Here is a 16,917-nt window from a genome sequence, read left to right as displayed (position 1 = left end):
AGAAGTGACTCAATCTGCAGGTGGCATTTTTATTTCTCAAGAAAAGTACGTAGAAGAAGTCCTAGACAGATTTCAAATGAAAAATTGCAACTCTGCGAGTACTCCAATGGATACAGGAATGAAACTTGTCAAAGATCCTGCAGGAAAGAGTGTTGACAGCACACATTACAAACAGATTGTTGGTAGCTTGATGTATGTAACCACTACAAGGCCAGACATTATGTATGCTGTGAGTAAAATAAGTAGATACATGGAAAATCCAAAAGAACTGCATCTTATTGCTGCAAAAAGAATTCTGAGATACTTGCAAGGTACTTCTAAATTTGGGTTGTTCTATGGGAATTGTGAATCAAGTCTAGTTGGATTTACTGACAGCGATTATGCCGGAGATCTAGATGATAGAAAAAGTACATCTGGTTATGTGTTTATGATGGGGACAGCAGCAATTTCATGGTCTTCAAAGAAGCAATCAATTGTAACGTTGTCAACAACAGAAGCAGAGTTTGTAGCTGCTGCAGCGTGTGCTTGTCAAGCAATCTGGTTGCGAAAAATTCTGGCAGAACTTTAGTACAAGCAAGAAGGACCTACTTCTATATATTGTGATAATGGATCAGCAATTAAGCTATCTAAGAATGCCGTTCTACATGGGAGAAGCAAACACATAGATGTGAGGTTTCACTTTCTAAGGGATCTTACAAAAGAAGGAGTCCTTGATCTCATCTATTGCAGAAGTGAAGACCAAGTAGCTGACATTTTGACAAAACCATTAAAGTTGCCTACATTTCAGAAGCTAAGAAAAATGCTCGGTGTCTGCACTTTAAACTGATAGTTTGCAAACTTTCAGTTTAAGGGAGGGATTGTTGAATTAATTTTTTAATTTCTCTTATTTATTTTACACGTGCTTTAACTTTGGTTGTCCTAGTCTTTAGCTTATGCAACAGCTGTCATTTAATTTTGTTAAGTAGTTAAGTAGTGAAAGGACTTAGCGGTGTCCATCTTTTACGCTTTTATTGTTATAAAAGCTCTATTTAAAAGGAGCTCAGTTAATGTAATGTGTGTGTGTTTTTTGAATTGAATAAAGACAGTTTTTCTCCACTTTATTCAAAGTTTTTTATCAAAGGGCTCATCGATGAGGGATTTGATAATACCTACAATGTTCTATGTTAGGTTTGTATCGACACTGTGTTGCTAGTTTTGTATTATGGTTGTTGGGTCCTTCGGAGGTCTAAGTTTCGGTGTGCAGCAACTTCGGAGTCCCTACCCGCCTATAGTTGTGGTTGACTCGTAAAGGCTGAAAGACCGTTGAGCTTTGTGGCACAACCTCCATGTTGATGGCTTCGTTGCACCCCATGGCTTGGTGATGAGTTGTGGTTCGATTGCTAGCTTGGCTTGGCTTTTGCCATTTTCTTCCTCATCTGTTCTCTTCCACAAGCACATCTTTAACTAAGACGGGGAGCCAGTAGTGGCGATGGCTGCATTCTGCTCTATTCCTATTTTGCCCTTGCTAGGGTTTGGTTTAATTGGGCTGGGCTATGAGTGTTGGGTTGGGAGACTTTATTCTAACTATGGATTGTTTATTGGTTGAGTTGGGCTTATGTTGGTTCTGGACCTTTGGGTTTTTTTAGCTCATTTTTGAGCCTTTAACCCGTGTATGATTTATACCCATTAATAGAATCTCTTATCTTTTGAAAAAAAAAATCTTTGAATTATCTAGGAAAATTCTCATTACATCAGATACAATCACACCCTGCAATTGGAGGTTTCTTATCGAATTGTGGTTGGAGTTCACCACTAGAAGCAATAAGTTCTGTTTCAAAGTAGCTCAGAAGATTCAAAAAAAGAAAAAATAATATGTAAGAGGGAGCAAGTTAAAATGAAGACTCAAATCATCGTGAAATGTTTCCCTCGTGAGAGAGAAACTTTTCCCTGTTGTCAACCAACGACAAAAATGAATGACAGGAACTTTTCCATCATAGGAGTGAAACTTTCCCTCGTCATTAAACAAGAAGCTTTTTTATGCATCCAACCTCACGACTCGGACAAATTCCACGATCTCGATCTACGGTATACCGCCTGGTCTTCCAGCCCAGCTCCGCCACCGCATCACCCGTTTCTCCTTCTATGCTCCTATACAAAACAGAAACCTTTATCTGCCGCAGATCACTTTTGAGTTTTTAAACATCTCCATCAGCGTGACCACCTTGATGCCTAGTCCCTTGTGACCAGGTGGCAAGCCTCATTTGCTCACACATTTGTCAATGGCCATAAAAAGCCGGAAGAGTAGAGAAGAAGAAGATGACAGCGCAGCATGATAGAAGTCGCCTATTGCTTATGGATAGTTCTAATCCTTTGCGAACAGAAAAGGGACAATGCCACAGGCTGTAAGACTAATTTCCTACCTAATTAATAAGCAAAGATTTTTGTCTCTGAAATATGTCCAAGAACTTGCATAATCTGTCTGGGGAAGACCTGGTTTGACACGCGAGGTTAATGGAAACCTAATATCTAGAAAACTGGTTGAATAAAGTGTTATACAAGTATCTGGGAAATTTAAGGAGAAAGGAAAAGAATTTAACAAAAGCAATTCCGGATGATAACTCAAATTTGATGAATATCATTAGCATGTGAAGAGGGATTGAGAAAAAATGACTTGTATTGCTTAGAGTCCATCGCATACACCTCATGCATAGTTGCATGTAATTGCTTGGCTGCAGTATACAGTTTGTCAATGAGTTGTTACCATAGTATAATTTATAGACTATATTGACAGGTTATTTACATTAATACTCATCGAATTTATCATTCAATTTCATTTTATTCATATTAACTTTAACCGGTTACAATTCGATCAACTAAATTAAATGCAGCTGTCTCTCCATGTCCATTCATTCCATAAGTAGTTATTATAACACTCTGCACAAAATTTTCCTTGGCGGCAATGGGGATAGCATTAAGAACAGCAGACTAAGTGATTATTTAGCATTGATGTTGGAGAATCAAAATTGCTTTTCAAGGGAAAAAAAAAATATTTTAGATACTATTGGAAAAAACAGTTTGAAAAAAAAAAAAAATTGTTATTTTAATGTTTTTATAACTAAAACTTTTAAGTATATATATATATATATATATAAAAACTAGACATGTAGCAACTTCAATTCCTGAAAGCTGCCTAGACCTCATTAGGTAACAGTAAATATTCTTTGCTAGCTGCAAATAAGCAAGAATGGCATATACAGTAGACCAGTGATAGACTCTTCAATGTTGCACCATCAGGTTCCACCCTTATTGCATTTGCTTGGGAAGTCCTGTTGCTTCAATCACAAGACCACTATGAATGTACCCAAAGAGCTGTTCTCTTTGTTGAAGTTGTTGTAAACACTCCAAAACTGAGGTCAACACGATTGCAATTTGCATACATGTCCATCATTGAAGTCTTATCCTTCTATGCTCCAACAAAGTGTGAAGCCACTTCTCATATCACCATTCAAAAGGTAACTATTTATCATGGAAGTCCAATTAAGCACGCCCTTTCATCCTCCTGTCAAATTCCATTGATCATAGTATTCCAGGAGACCACAATCCTCTCACAGTTCATGAATGTTTCCAGCAAAGATTTGCGCGCTTAGGTGTGCGAACCAACGATGGACACCACTGCCTAGTCTGCCCATGAATTAACCACTCCACCAAATTCAAGCAACGATAATAACTTATGTATAGTTGTCCAGGATGCAATATCCTGATTGATGCATGTCAACAAGCATATTTATTTATGTATAGTTATATTTTAAATATTACTGGGAGGTAGAATGGCTTTTTTTGTTAAGTTTTTCATGGATAATTAATAAAAAAAAAAATCTTATTTTAAAAAAAAAAAGAAGAAGAAGCATATTTAGTCCACTAGGATTGCAATTACAAATTCCAATTTCAATTCCATGATCCAAACAACAAGCCTTTCTTTGTCCCAAGCTTCATAGTATATGTCTAGGAACAAAGGTTAATTTGTGGGTGATCACTGGTCAGTGCGCATAAGTGCCGCAATAAGGACAGAGTCGGGGCTGCTCGGTGGGCATCCGGTAGCGGCAAAGCGGACAAAGGTGGCTGGACAACAGCCACCTAACTATGCAATCTTCATGATAAAGGTGTGAGCATGGCAGCTCAATCAGATCATCCTCCTCTTCAAGCTCTTCCAAGCAAACAACACAAGTGACTCCAGGGTCATGAGGCCCCCGACGAAACCTTAGTCTTGTTAACCCATCAATGGATGCTCTGGAAGCAGGGATTGTTCCAACGTGTTCCATAAAGTGATCGTTAACATAAGCATCATCATCATCATAAGCAATTTCTTGCTGATGGACCTGTGCTATGTATATGTCGGCGAAAATGGATACGTCAGTGCCACTACAAGCTCTCCTAACCTCACAGCCAACTTGTTTGACAATGTTTGGTGGGATTCCCATGGCAGTCATGATCTCACATTCAGGTCCTTCTGCCGATTCTGCATAATCACAGGCTGGTACATGGACAAATCTTTGCTCTCTGGGAACAGGCAATTCGGGTCGATGGACATTAAGCGACTGCACGTACCGCTGATAAACATCGAACCTGTGGAAAATCAACGTTATCATTGCCGGTCCGGAAAATCGGTCATTGTCTTGATTTTCTGGTGGAGAACTAAGGGAGACACGATATCTATAATGGGTTGGATGCAGAATTTCGAATAAAGAAGAAGAGAATAAGGTTGCCATTGTTTTTCTTGGGCAATTGAAGAAAGTTGCTGATTGTTTCTTTTAGTGGAGTATATATATGTAGGATAGTCCTAGGCAGGAGGCAGTCCCTAGTTCAAAATTGATTGGGTTAAGGATTTCTGAAATCCTAATATTATCCGGATAGTCAGATACTACCAATTGATTCTGAAATCCTTATTTGAATTGAGGATTAAGGTTGGAATTTGCTTTTATTACAAAGATCGGTCAATATAATTAGGATTGGCACAAAACGACAGTTTTTAAGTATTAATTTAAAGATTAATAATTTACTCTTATTATACATGGGTGCTTAAAATAATAGATTTTACATTAATATTAGCATATTACTCAAAAAGATGTATTCTTTCGATTCATCAATAACTAATGAGCATCCATTACAATCAATCATGGGTATCTTTATTAGCCTTTCTTTAAAAAAATAGAGATCTTAAGTTTGAGTCTCCAAATCTCTTTATTTATATATATTTTAAGATTATTTACTGTTATGATAGTGAAAATAAGAGATTTTTTGTTGGATAGCTCATTGATTATTACTTAATTTATTGTGCTTCTATTGAATAAAGACATTGATATCCATTACATTATTATTATTTTTTATTGTTTTGACATCAAACAAAATATGCAATTTATGAAAAGTAAATTAATCTTGAAATAAAATGTTATTGTCATCATATGCTAAAAACAAATTAAAAATAAAGTTGTAAACGACCTAATCTATTTGTAAACTACTCGAGTTTTGATTCAATAAAAACTAAGTCGAATTGAGTTTAAGCTTGATTTTTAAACTCATTTAGTAAACGAGCTGAGTTCAAATTTTACAATATTCGATTCATTAAAACTCATTAATCAGCTCCTTTATAGACTTGCAAGCCAATTTATAAGCAAGCTTATAAACAGACTCGTTTATAAAAATATTTATATTAATTATTATATTTTATTATATTATAAAAATTTATTATTTTATTTATAACTATTTTAAAAATAATATATTTTTTAAAAATATAATATAATCAAATATATAAAATATTTTGTTAAATACAATTACTTGTAATTTAAATTTAATTTTATAAAAATTAAGTTAATTTTTTTTTATGAAAGCTTATTAAAACTATATAATTTGAACTTTACAACTCTATAACTCAAAAACTAAAACTTACCCTGCAAGTGAATTAAGTTACTCACAAGCTGCTTAAAACTTAATTCAATATAAACTCTACTTGGCTCCCGCTCGGCTCAACTCGTTTTTAGTTCATTTTTCAAACGAAGCAAACTTGAACTTATTAACATTCAACTTGAGTTTTAAAAATTTTTCACAATCTAAACATTAACTCTTCAAAACTCGCCTCAGCTCAGCTTATTTACAACTCTAGTTAAAAAGGATGAGATTGTAATTTCGAAAGGACTGTCCTAATTTGTAATTACAGGGAAAAATTCCTATGTAAATACCACTCATCCACAAATGCTTATACAAGAACTATAAACATCTTACTTCGACGAACTTGCTCAACTAAAGCATGTCTCTTCCGCGGCAAAGTCCTGCATTATCAAAAACCTGAGCAAAACAGAGGTAATCCAAGTTTTACACATTTTACATGGAAAAATAGTTTTACATTGGCAAGAATGTTACAATGAAACAACCAAAACCGAAAACAACTTATTGCATTGTACTCCCAAAGTTCTGGAAGTTTGGCTCTCAGCCAAACCGAGCCTCACATACCTTGATGAAGGTTTAAAGAAAAGTCAATCCGCAATTTTATCAGTAAGATTAAACCAGCACTCATTTCTTTAATAGCAATGCACTGCATTGTGCCATTATCTTTGACGCCCGGGTAATGGAATCAGTCATGTAAAAATTATCTACAGCAGCCTTAAATGGAGTCGAACTTACATTTTGAGTGCACTCTAGCTTCAATGAAGCCCCAAATGTAGCGGGCTCTCTCTCATCCATGCTCAAGAGGTTTGGTGCTACATTTCTGATCCGGGATCGGATGGCCCCAATTGTATCATAAGGCAAGCGCACCCCTGCAACTTCAGAGAGAGCCCGAATTATCTTCCAGTCGTCCCTAGCATCACCAACTGTTGGAACTGCTGGCAAAGTCTGTTGTGCACACCCTTCTGTATTTTCATACGTCCCCTCCTTTTCAGTGAATGCCGCTGCTGGCAAAATGACATTGGCATGATATGCCCCATGATCACCATGGTGCCCCTGATAAACCACAAAGGCATCCTTCGGCAGTTTGTCCAAGTTCACATCATCAGCACCCATCAAATACACAAATTTGGCAGATTCAATGCTATTGCTGGATTCTGGTACAAGTCCAAGGTCAAGAGCAGCCGCTTGGGCAGCATTGAGAAGCAAAACATTGAACCCATTCCAGTCAGGTCTCACAATGTTCCCCTTTTTCACAATGGCCTCGACAGTAGTAAAAATTGCATCCTTGTCTGGTCTCTCAAAGATTCCAGCACCAACGATGACTGCTGGGTTTTTGGCATTCAAGATTGTTGAGAAAAAAGGATGACGGCCCTCAGCAATTTCAACAAGAGTTTGAGGGCCAGTACCAAGATGCTCACAATCATAGTTGAAATTAGTGGGAGGGCCAATATAACCAACCTTAGCATTGGTTGCACGAACTATCTTGCGAATTCTGGCGTTTACCATTGCAGCTTCTACCCTGGGCTGGCAATTCATCAGAAACAATGAGATCATGTAACCCACACTCATCTTCAAAGTATCCACATATTTTAAGAAAATTATGTACAACTACCCAACCACCCATCCACTATTGCACGTCAAATTCTCAAATATAATATACCACAAAACAAGCCCCATACAAACAGCATACAGATTCCCAATTGAGAGATAAAAAATGAAAAGATAAGAACTGCAAATATAAAGAGAAGGCAACTAAAATCCAAGTGTTTGGTAAAGGATAAAAAAAAAACAGGATTGTACATTATTACCTGAGTACCAACCAAAAGGAAAACATCCGTATTCTCAAGCCCACTAATGCCGGTATTCATGATATATCCAGATCGTAAATCAGCATTTAGGCTTGAGCCATTTCCTTCGCACCACACATTATTTGAACCCATTTTGTTTAAGAAATCTTTCAGTGCCATCATGGATTCAGCATCAGACAGCTTACCAGCTACTCCAACAATTTCCTCCGGTTTCACTTGCTGTATAACCTCTGCAACTACAGCAAAGGCATCACGCCAACTCACAGCCTTGAAGAGCCCATCAGCTCCACGAATCATAGGATCATTTAGCCTCTGCCTCTTCAAACCATCATAAAAGAACCTAGTCTTATCTGATATCCATTCTTCATTTATGTCCTGAAATAGGCCAATCCAACAGGAGGAACAGATGAACCTGTATCAGAGATGCTTAAACAAATAAAAAGACATCCAAAATTATTTAAATGTTTATCTTTCATCCTCTTAATCCATTCTAATTCAGGTAGAATAGGAAAACTAGATTATTTCATATATATATACATGTATATAGTACTTGTAATGCACTTAATTGTAGGCAACGAAAGGAACCACTTGAAATTATTTGAAAAGCTTCACTGCCTCAGAAAGCAACATATTCAATAGCATAAATAACTCTAAATCATAAAAACGACAATTCCCACTGAATAGCATCTCTCTTACCCTTTGAATGGCAACACCAATAATGGGTTAATGGATACCACTGTGTCATAATAATCTAACTGAGGATATCTTGATAACTCTAAAAGGCAGATACATCCAAATTAACTATAACTAGCCTATAATAGTTTTATTAATCAACACGACAAAGTTTTGTCAATGGCGTAATGCTGGTCATGAGTGACATCACAGTACAAGAATTTGATAAGAGTGAAATTTTATTTTTTATCCAAACATATGACAAACCAGTTTATTTTCCTCCACAGAAGAGAAAATACTAGACAGAAAACTAAGGACACCTCTTTGCACAAGACAAATTACATTTAGAAGACAGTGATTTGATGCTTTGACTAAAACTATCTAAGAAACAACAAAAATAATGTGAACTGCAAGCTTACTCAAACACACCTCATTTAACCGTGGAAGGATGCGCATGACCTCTGGACCTCTACTATCAATCCGAATGTTGGATCCAACTGCATCCGTAACATCAATGCTCTCTGTCCCTTTCAACTCCCAATTTCGGGCTTTAAATGCAAAAGGTTTTGAGGTAAGGGCTCCAACAGGACAGATGTCTATCACATTTCCAGAAAGTTCACTTGTCATGAGCTTTTCAACGTAAGTCCCAATTTCCTCTCTGCTGCCACGACCTAACATTCCAAGATCCTGAACCCCAGCAATTTCTGTTGCAAACCTGACGCACCTGTTGGACCAAAAAATATAAAAAAGAAATGTGCTTAGTTAGAAGCTTCTTCAGTTGTTACAAGACTAGAACCAAGTTGCACCAATACTACTCAAATCCAAAGTCACAAATATTCCCTATTACTCCGTGCTAAAGAATATTTCTAACATGTTTTTTTAGATATGTCAAACGTCAAGTTTTCTTATAAAGAAAACCATAATGTCACCCTATACATTCTCTCAGGAAATGCAAAAGCTTTGGTCACATAACATCTGAGCAAAAGAGATGAAAGACAATTTTAACATCTGCCAAGATTACAAATCAAGAGTAGACCATAATTGCACTATACACAGTTGAAAATTGATTTTTACTCGATATAAAGCAATCAACATCAATATCTAATGCCTAATTAATTAACAAATCCACATCAAATGTTAAATTTAAACATAATAACCACAAAGCATTTTATCTAAAATACAAGTAAATTTGTTTGTCAGAAAATACAAGCCTGAAATAAACAGAACAAAACCTTTCATAATTCAGAAAATAACTGAATTTCCAATAAATCAAACCCATACTAATAGAAGTCACTCAAGTCAGGTATTATTTTCTTCAAAACTTTTATAATGACAAATGTGGCAAGAGAAGCAAAAGAATGATAAACGGGAAAAAATAAATAAATTTCAAAAATTGTTCATAAATAGGATTTCTGGATTAGTTAGAACACTTGCAAGATAAAACTAGCTTCCGCAGATTCTTTAAGAAGCAGACTAGATAAATCTAGAAATGACAACATAAAAATATAATAACTGACAATCGACTCAGATACAAAAAGCTTAATATCAACCCCACAAGGAATGAACAGGTGATGAAGCTGAAAAATATTAAGTAACTCTTTGTAATATGGAGTGAAAAGTCCAAAATAAGGCATTCATCCTAATTGCAAAGGCAAATCCAAAACAAATACACAAGCACATTTAAGAACACTAAGGATAATACACAAGAAAATTTTGGCAAAAGAAAAACTCCAAAAATACTCCAATTTGAGAAAGAAAGCTAAAACTTAAAATATTTCCACAAGTTACTTTGACAATAAAAAAGGAGTAAATAATGGATTTTGTTTCTAAAACTCCATATTTAAGAACATCAGGAACAGCAGAATAATTCATAAGATATACCCATGAAAGCAAAATTAAAAAATAAAATAAAATCCTTCACGTAAATTTTGCAATGGCTATGGTTATGGTACATTTTTTGGGATAAAGGCTTAATTGAGTTGAGTAGTTGAGTTGAGTTGAGTATGGTTATGGTACATAAGTCAATAAGTACATTTTGTGCACAAAAGAGGGGAAAAAAATCTATCGTCTTCTCATTCATTGTGAAGAGGCACCAGTTTTATGGGGCCTCAGATCTGGCTTAATCTTGCTCAAAGACTAATTGAGTTCTTCCATTTACGGGACATGAAGGATGGCATAGTAAAACAATTTCATAGGTGCAGAAAAAGATTTAGGGGATGCTACAGCATGTGGATTTGGTAAGTTGAAGAAAAGAAAAAACACAAGGTTTGCGATCATTTCACAAATCAAAATCTAGGAACTAAAAATGATAAGATTCATATTGAAAGGATGAGAAATTTATTGTGATACATTCAGACCTTGTGCACTGAATGCACCGAGTCATCACGGTCTTCACTAAAGGACCAAGATTCTTATCAACCACAGATCGCTTCATTTCAGTGAACTGGCCACGATCAGATCCAAATGCCATGGACTGATCTTGAAGATCACACTCTCCACCTTGATCACAAATTGGACAATCCAATGGATGATTCATGAGCAAAAACTCCATCACCCCTTCTCGTGCCTTCTTTGCCACAGGTGTGTCCGTCTTAATCTTCATCCCTAAAATACAAGCCCTCTAATAAATCAAGCCTAATTAAAAACTAAATCAAATACACAAGAATATACATGTTTTTAGATTGGCGAACAATGAAACATAACAAAATAAGAATTAAATCCATGCTAGACCCAAACACAAAATTATTGAACCGTATAAAAGAACATATACAAATGGAAAAAAATGACAAATAGCACTTCATACAATAATTGATAGTTTGTGATGATTGTATAAACAAATTATAATGCAATGCAAAAAACAACATGCAAAGCTTAACACCAAAACACAATAATCAATATAAAAGATTAAGTGAAAGAAAACTTCATTAACCATATGGCATAAATGACAAATAACACTTCATTAGCACCAAGGCTTGGCTATTGTTGTGTTGTTGTATGGAAGTCAATCTGATAGAAATTAACGACTATAAACCATATACTTTTTGTTCACAATTGTAAAATATGGTAGTATTCATTTTAAAACTCCGCTTAAGTAATTTGTACTTAGCCGGTCTCAAGCCTCGATAAAGGAGGAGAGTTGCGGTAGGTGACAACCAGCATCAAAATTTCATCACACCCAATGATATTGATTCAAATGATATAAACGTTGGGGCGTCCTCTACTTACGATGCGCTACATCGGAGCCCGGGTGTAGTGAGAAATATGCAAGGGTGTAGGGCGTTCACTGAAAGCGACGCGCCATGCCGACACCCGGGTGTGGTGTTAAATGAGCAAAGGTTCCCACATCATGGACGGGTGTGGGTAAAGAAGTTAGTCCATAGGACAGATAGTAGAACAGATAGTGGAACAGATAGTGGAACAAAACGCAAGATAGGCATAGAGAACAATAGAAGATATCATAGAAGGAGATCAATTAGGAATAAACAGGATAGGAGGAAAATCAGGGTTGGTACTTGAAATATTGGATCAATTACAGGAAAATTAATAGAGCTTGTGGATACCTTGGAAAGAAGAAGGGTGAATATTGCTTGTATTCAGGAGACTAAATGGGTATGAGAGAAAAGTAAAGAAGTGGGTAACTCATAGTACAAACTGTGGTTTACCGGGAATGAGAGGAACAAGAACGGAGTGGACATAATCATAGACAGGACATTGAAAGATGTTGTAATAGCTGTGAAAAAAGTAGGATATAGAATTATACTAGTAAAGCTAGTACTAGAAGGAGAAATAATAAATGTAGTTAGTGCTTATACCCCACAAATAGGACTAGATAGTGAGAGTAAACAAAGATTTTGGGAAGATATGAATAATCTAATACAAAGCATACCGAATGAAGAGAATGTTTTAATCGGTGGAGATTTGAATGGACATGTAGGAAGTGATGGGCAAGATAATGAGAATGTTCATGGAGGTTTTGGTTTTGGCAGTCGAAATGAGGAGGAAAAAGTATCCTGGATTTTGTTATGGCATACGACCTAATATTAGCAAATACCTACTTTATAAAAAGAGTCTTATATTTAGCGACTTTTAAAAGTGGGCAACATAGAAGTAAAATTGACTTCCTCTTAACCAGTAAGACAAATAGAGCTCTATGCAAGGATTGCAAGGTCATTACAGGATTGCAAGGTCATTCCAGGAGAGGCTTTAACAAGTCAACATTGATCAGTGGTCTTGGATGTCAAGTTTAGGAACAATTCAAGTAAGATTAGAAGAAATAGTGTAGCTCGAACAAAATTGAGGGAGTTGAAAGGAGTAAAGCAAGTGAAGTTCAAAAATGAGCTTCTCGAGTCCAAAGCATGGAAGCTGGATGTGAAGGCCAATGATATGTGAATACAGATGGCATCAAAGATTAGAGAAGTAGCTAGAAAAGTACTTGGAGAGTCTAGAGGACATGGACCACTGTCAAAAGAGAGATGATGGTGGAATGAGGAAGTACAAAAGGCAGTGAAAAGAAAAAGGGAATGGTATAAGAAATTACCTAAGTGTGATAATAATGAGGTATATGAACAATACAAGATAGCAAAGAAAGAGGCAAAAAAGGCAGTTAGTCAAGCAAGAGCACAAGCTTTTGAAAAGTTATATAAGAAACTTGAAACTAAAAAAAGGGAAAAAGATATTTATAGATTAGCAAGGAGAAGAGAAAATAAATGTCAAGATCTCAATCAAGTTAGGTGCATTAAGGATAAAGAAGGAAAAGTGTTGGTGAAAGACGAAGACATTAAAGAAAGATGGAGAAATTATTTTGATGATCTCTTTAACAATAGTCAAAGTGGTAATAGCGTGAATATAGAATACAGAGTAATAGAAAAGAATGTGAATTATATTAGAAGGATTAGATCTTTAAAAGTAAAGGAAGCACTTAAAAGAATGAAAGTGGGTAAAGCCTGTGGACTCCATGGAATACCAATTGAAGTATGAAAGTGTTTGGGAGATATGGGAGTGGCATGGTTAATTAAATTGTTTAATAAGATTTTAAACTCAAAGAAAATGCCTGATGAATGGAGGAGGAGTATTTTAGTACCTATTTTTAAAAATGAGGGAGGCATACAGAGTTGCTCAAACTACAGGGGAATTAAACTTATGAGCCATACTATGAAGTTGTGGGAGAGAGTTGTGGAACATCGACTACGTCATGACACTTCTATCTCTCCCAATCAATTTGGCTTCATGCCCGATCGTTCAACTATAGAAGTGATCTTTCTCATTAGAAGTTTGATGGGGAAATATAGAGATGTGAAGAAAGATCTACACATGGTTTTTATCGATTTGGAGAAGGCTTATGATAGTGTTCCAAGAGATGTCTTGTGGAGAGTGTTAGAACAAAAGAGGGTATCTATTAGGTACATACAAGTGTTGAAAGATATGTATGAAGTAGCAACTACTATTGTGCGCACAGTGAGAGGGGACACAAGAGATTTTCCTATCTCAATTGAATTAAGGTTCAGCTGTAAGCCCTTACCTTTTTACATTAGTTTTAGATGAATTGACGAAACATATACAAGAGAGTATCCCTTGGTGCATGATATTTGCAAATGATATAGTTCTGATAGATGAAACGCGAGAAGGAATCAATAGAAAGTTGAAACTTTGGAGAAATAATCTAGAGTCAAAGGGTTTTAAGTTAAGTAGAACAAAAACAAAATACATGCATTGCAAGTTCAGTGAAGGCCGAACTGGTAATAGGGAAGGAGTTAGTTTGAATTGAGTGGTACTGCCTCAAAAGTAATCACTTTAAATATCTCGGCTCAATCCTTCAAGTAGATGAAAGATGTGAGAAGGATGTTAATCATAGGATTAAAGCCAGATGGTTGAAGTGGAGAAGCACCACAGGAGTTTTATGTGATCGCAAAATTTCCAATAAGTTGAAAGGAAAATTTTACCGTATAGCCATACAACCAGCAATGTTATATGGTAGTGAGTGTTGGGCACTGAAGAAGTCATATGTGTTTAAGATAAAAGTTGCGGAGATGAGAATGTTAAGGTGGATGAGTGGTCATACTGGACTAGATAAAGTCCATAATGAGAGTATTAGATAAAAGGTAGGAGTGTTGCCAATTGAAGATAAGTTGAGAGAAAGAAGATTGAGGTGGTTTGGTCATATGAAGCGTAGACATACAGATGCTCCAGTTAGACAAGTAGAGCACATTAGATTAGAGGATAGAAGGAAAAGAAGGAGTAGATCTAAATTGACTTGGAGAAGAGTAGTACAACATGACTAGAAGCATTACACATTTACGAGCATTTTTAGAATGGAGAAAGAGAATCCATTTAGCTGACCCCAAATTCTTAGGATAAATGTTTAGTTTAGTTGAGTTGAGTAGTATTCACTCTGAAACCCTAAACCAAAAACAATGAATGCAATCATAATCAAATAAAACCAAACTACTATGGACACGTAAATGCCTAGAACTAAATATTTAAATGAGTCACTAAACTGTAGAAAGTAAAAAGGATCAATACAAATGCTTCCATAACTATAGAAAAAATCAAATAAGCTAGAAAACCACAAGTAGAGCTAAAGCAAAATAAATACATGAAGAGAAACCTAGGCAACAACTAAATAGTGACAAAATAATAATTTCAAGAATGAAATCAAACTGGAAAAAAATGTAGATTATGACTTGTAAGAAGAAAAAAAAACAATACAATAAAGAGAAATTATTCCAGGTATCAATTATCAAATGATTCATAGGAAACCAAAACCCAATGTACCATATAAAAACCACCAAAATTAGCACTCAAAGCATCGGAAACCTTGTATCGCCAAAATATATCAAATTAGCATAAAAATCTAAGATATTAAGAAGATTATTAAGAGAATAATATTAAATCCAACAGTGAAAATGCATCAAGCTCAATTTGATAGCCAAATTAGCATAACAAATAAAAACCCAAGGCTCCGCCTGAAAACGTTTTTCACATTTTCTAAAATATTGGTAAAAGGAAAAACTAAGCCACTTTTTAAGGAAAATAACTTATTTAAGTCATTTTATAAACTTTGACAAAATATGAAAACATACCAAACAATGGAAAATATTTTCACTCAAAACATTTTCTTAAAAAATAATTTCTTCCACGAAACAAAATAAGCCGCAAATAATAACAATAAACTTTCATACATAAATCATCAAGAAAAACCAGACAAATAACGTATCAACTATGAATTCAAACCATCAAATACAATCGCAACAATAATAATAACCAAATACTAATATCGTCATTTAAGAACGAAGTTGAAAAATCAACCAAGTCATATACTAAAAAACTAACTCAAAAGCTCAAAATGAAGCATAAAAACAGAACCCTAACCAGGAAGAGCAGGCATGGCGCATGACGCCACAGGCTTGGGGGACTTCTCAACTTCAACTAGGCATACGACAATTGCCGGCGATAGAGAGTCGGCTATGATAGCAGAAGCGAGGAATGTCAACACCGGCAATTTCACAGGCTTGCAAAACAGTCATCCCCTTGGGGATTTTGACGAGGTAGCCATCGACAAAGATCTCGATCGCATCATCCGGGTTGGGGAAGTGAACCCGGGCACCAGCAACGGAAGTTCGAGGAGGAAGATCTGGTGTGGGTTCAGGTGCAGCGGCGGCGGTGGAAGGTTCAGGGGATTGAAGCTCGGGCTTGATGACGATGGACCGGAGGAGGAGGAGGAGGTTTCTAGGGTTGGGGTGGGGTCTGAGTACTCTGGAAGCTAATAACCCTAGCCCCATTAGAAGAAGTGGCACTGTACTGGCAATTGAAAATTGAAGAGGCCTCTGTTAAGAAGATCTACAGAGAAATGCTTGAGCTTTTGAGCTCTGAGGGAGCGAAAGAGGAGAACAGATGAAATGCAGGCGTGTGGCCGCATTACTCCCGCAAGGATGGGGCTGTTTCGTGTCGGTTTTTACCCACCCGGTTTGTTGTGAATAATGACCCCTTTGAAGCCCGAGCTTTATTCCTCGTTCCTTTTAAGATATTGCAATATCACCCGACCCGGAATATACAATAATAATTATCAAAATAATTTAATAAATTCAATTAAAACAAAATTTTAACCGATATTGTATATTTGTCATGTATATATTGTTTTGCATAATATAATATAATATTTATTATTTATTTATTATAATAAATTAACTAAAATATAATTTAATAATAAAAATATTTAATTATAGTGTCTAATTATAAAAGAACATAGTAATAATACAGGCTAAAAAAAATAATTAACATATTTTAATAAAAATATTCAATATTCTAACGATGATAAGTTTAATATATAAAAATAATGTATATTAATATTATTTTAAAATAATTAAAAATAATTAAATATATTATAAACAACAGTAGATTTTAAGAGCCAAACAAATTTAATTATTTTTTACTTATAAACAAAATTTACAAATTTAATAAATTAACAACTCCAAATAAATATATTGAAAAAGTTTATAGATATTATTTTTTAAATATTTTT

General features: G+C 35.4%; 2 protein-coding genes across 2 annotated transcripts; both read right to left on the bottom strand.

The window, feature by feature from the left end:
* Positions 1–3,760: 3,760 nt before the first annotated feature.
* On the bottom strand, positions 3,761–5,143 carry LOC110637196 (uncharacterized). The gene has a single exon (XM_021787193.2). The coding sequence runs from the start codon at positions 4,743–4,745 to the stop codon at positions 4,017–4,019; it is 729 nt and encodes a 242-aa protein (XP_021642885.2). The 5' UTR covers positions 4,746–5,143; the 3' UTR covers positions 3,761–4,016.
* Positions 5,144–6,287: 1,144 nt separating this feature from the next.
* Positions 6,288–16,388, bottom strand: LOC110637181 (NADH dehydrogenase [ubiquinone] iron-sulfur protein 1, mitochondrial). Its single transcript, XM_058137658.1, is given in 6 exon segments — positions 6,288–7,443; positions 7,728–8,102; positions 8,829–9,123; positions 10,757–11,003; positions 15,768–15,832; positions 15,834–16,388. Coding segments are annotated over 6 exon segments (2,226 nt in total). The 5' UTR covers positions 16,178–16,388; the 3' UTR covers positions 6,288–6,543.
* Positions 16,389–16,917: the final 529 nt, after the last annotated feature.

This window comes from Hevea brasiliensis, chromosome 16 (genome assembly GCF_030052815.1).
Source record: "Hevea brasiliensis isolate MT/VB/25A 57/8 chromosome 16, ASM3005281v1, whole genome shotgun sequence".
Lineage (NCBI taxonomy): Eukaryota > Viridiplantae > Streptophyta > Magnoliopsida > Malpighiales > Euphorbiaceae > Hevea > Hevea brasiliensis.
The sequence above is the reverse complement of the archived record's forward strand: the minus strand, read 5'-3'. Positions and strand labels throughout refer to the sequence as shown.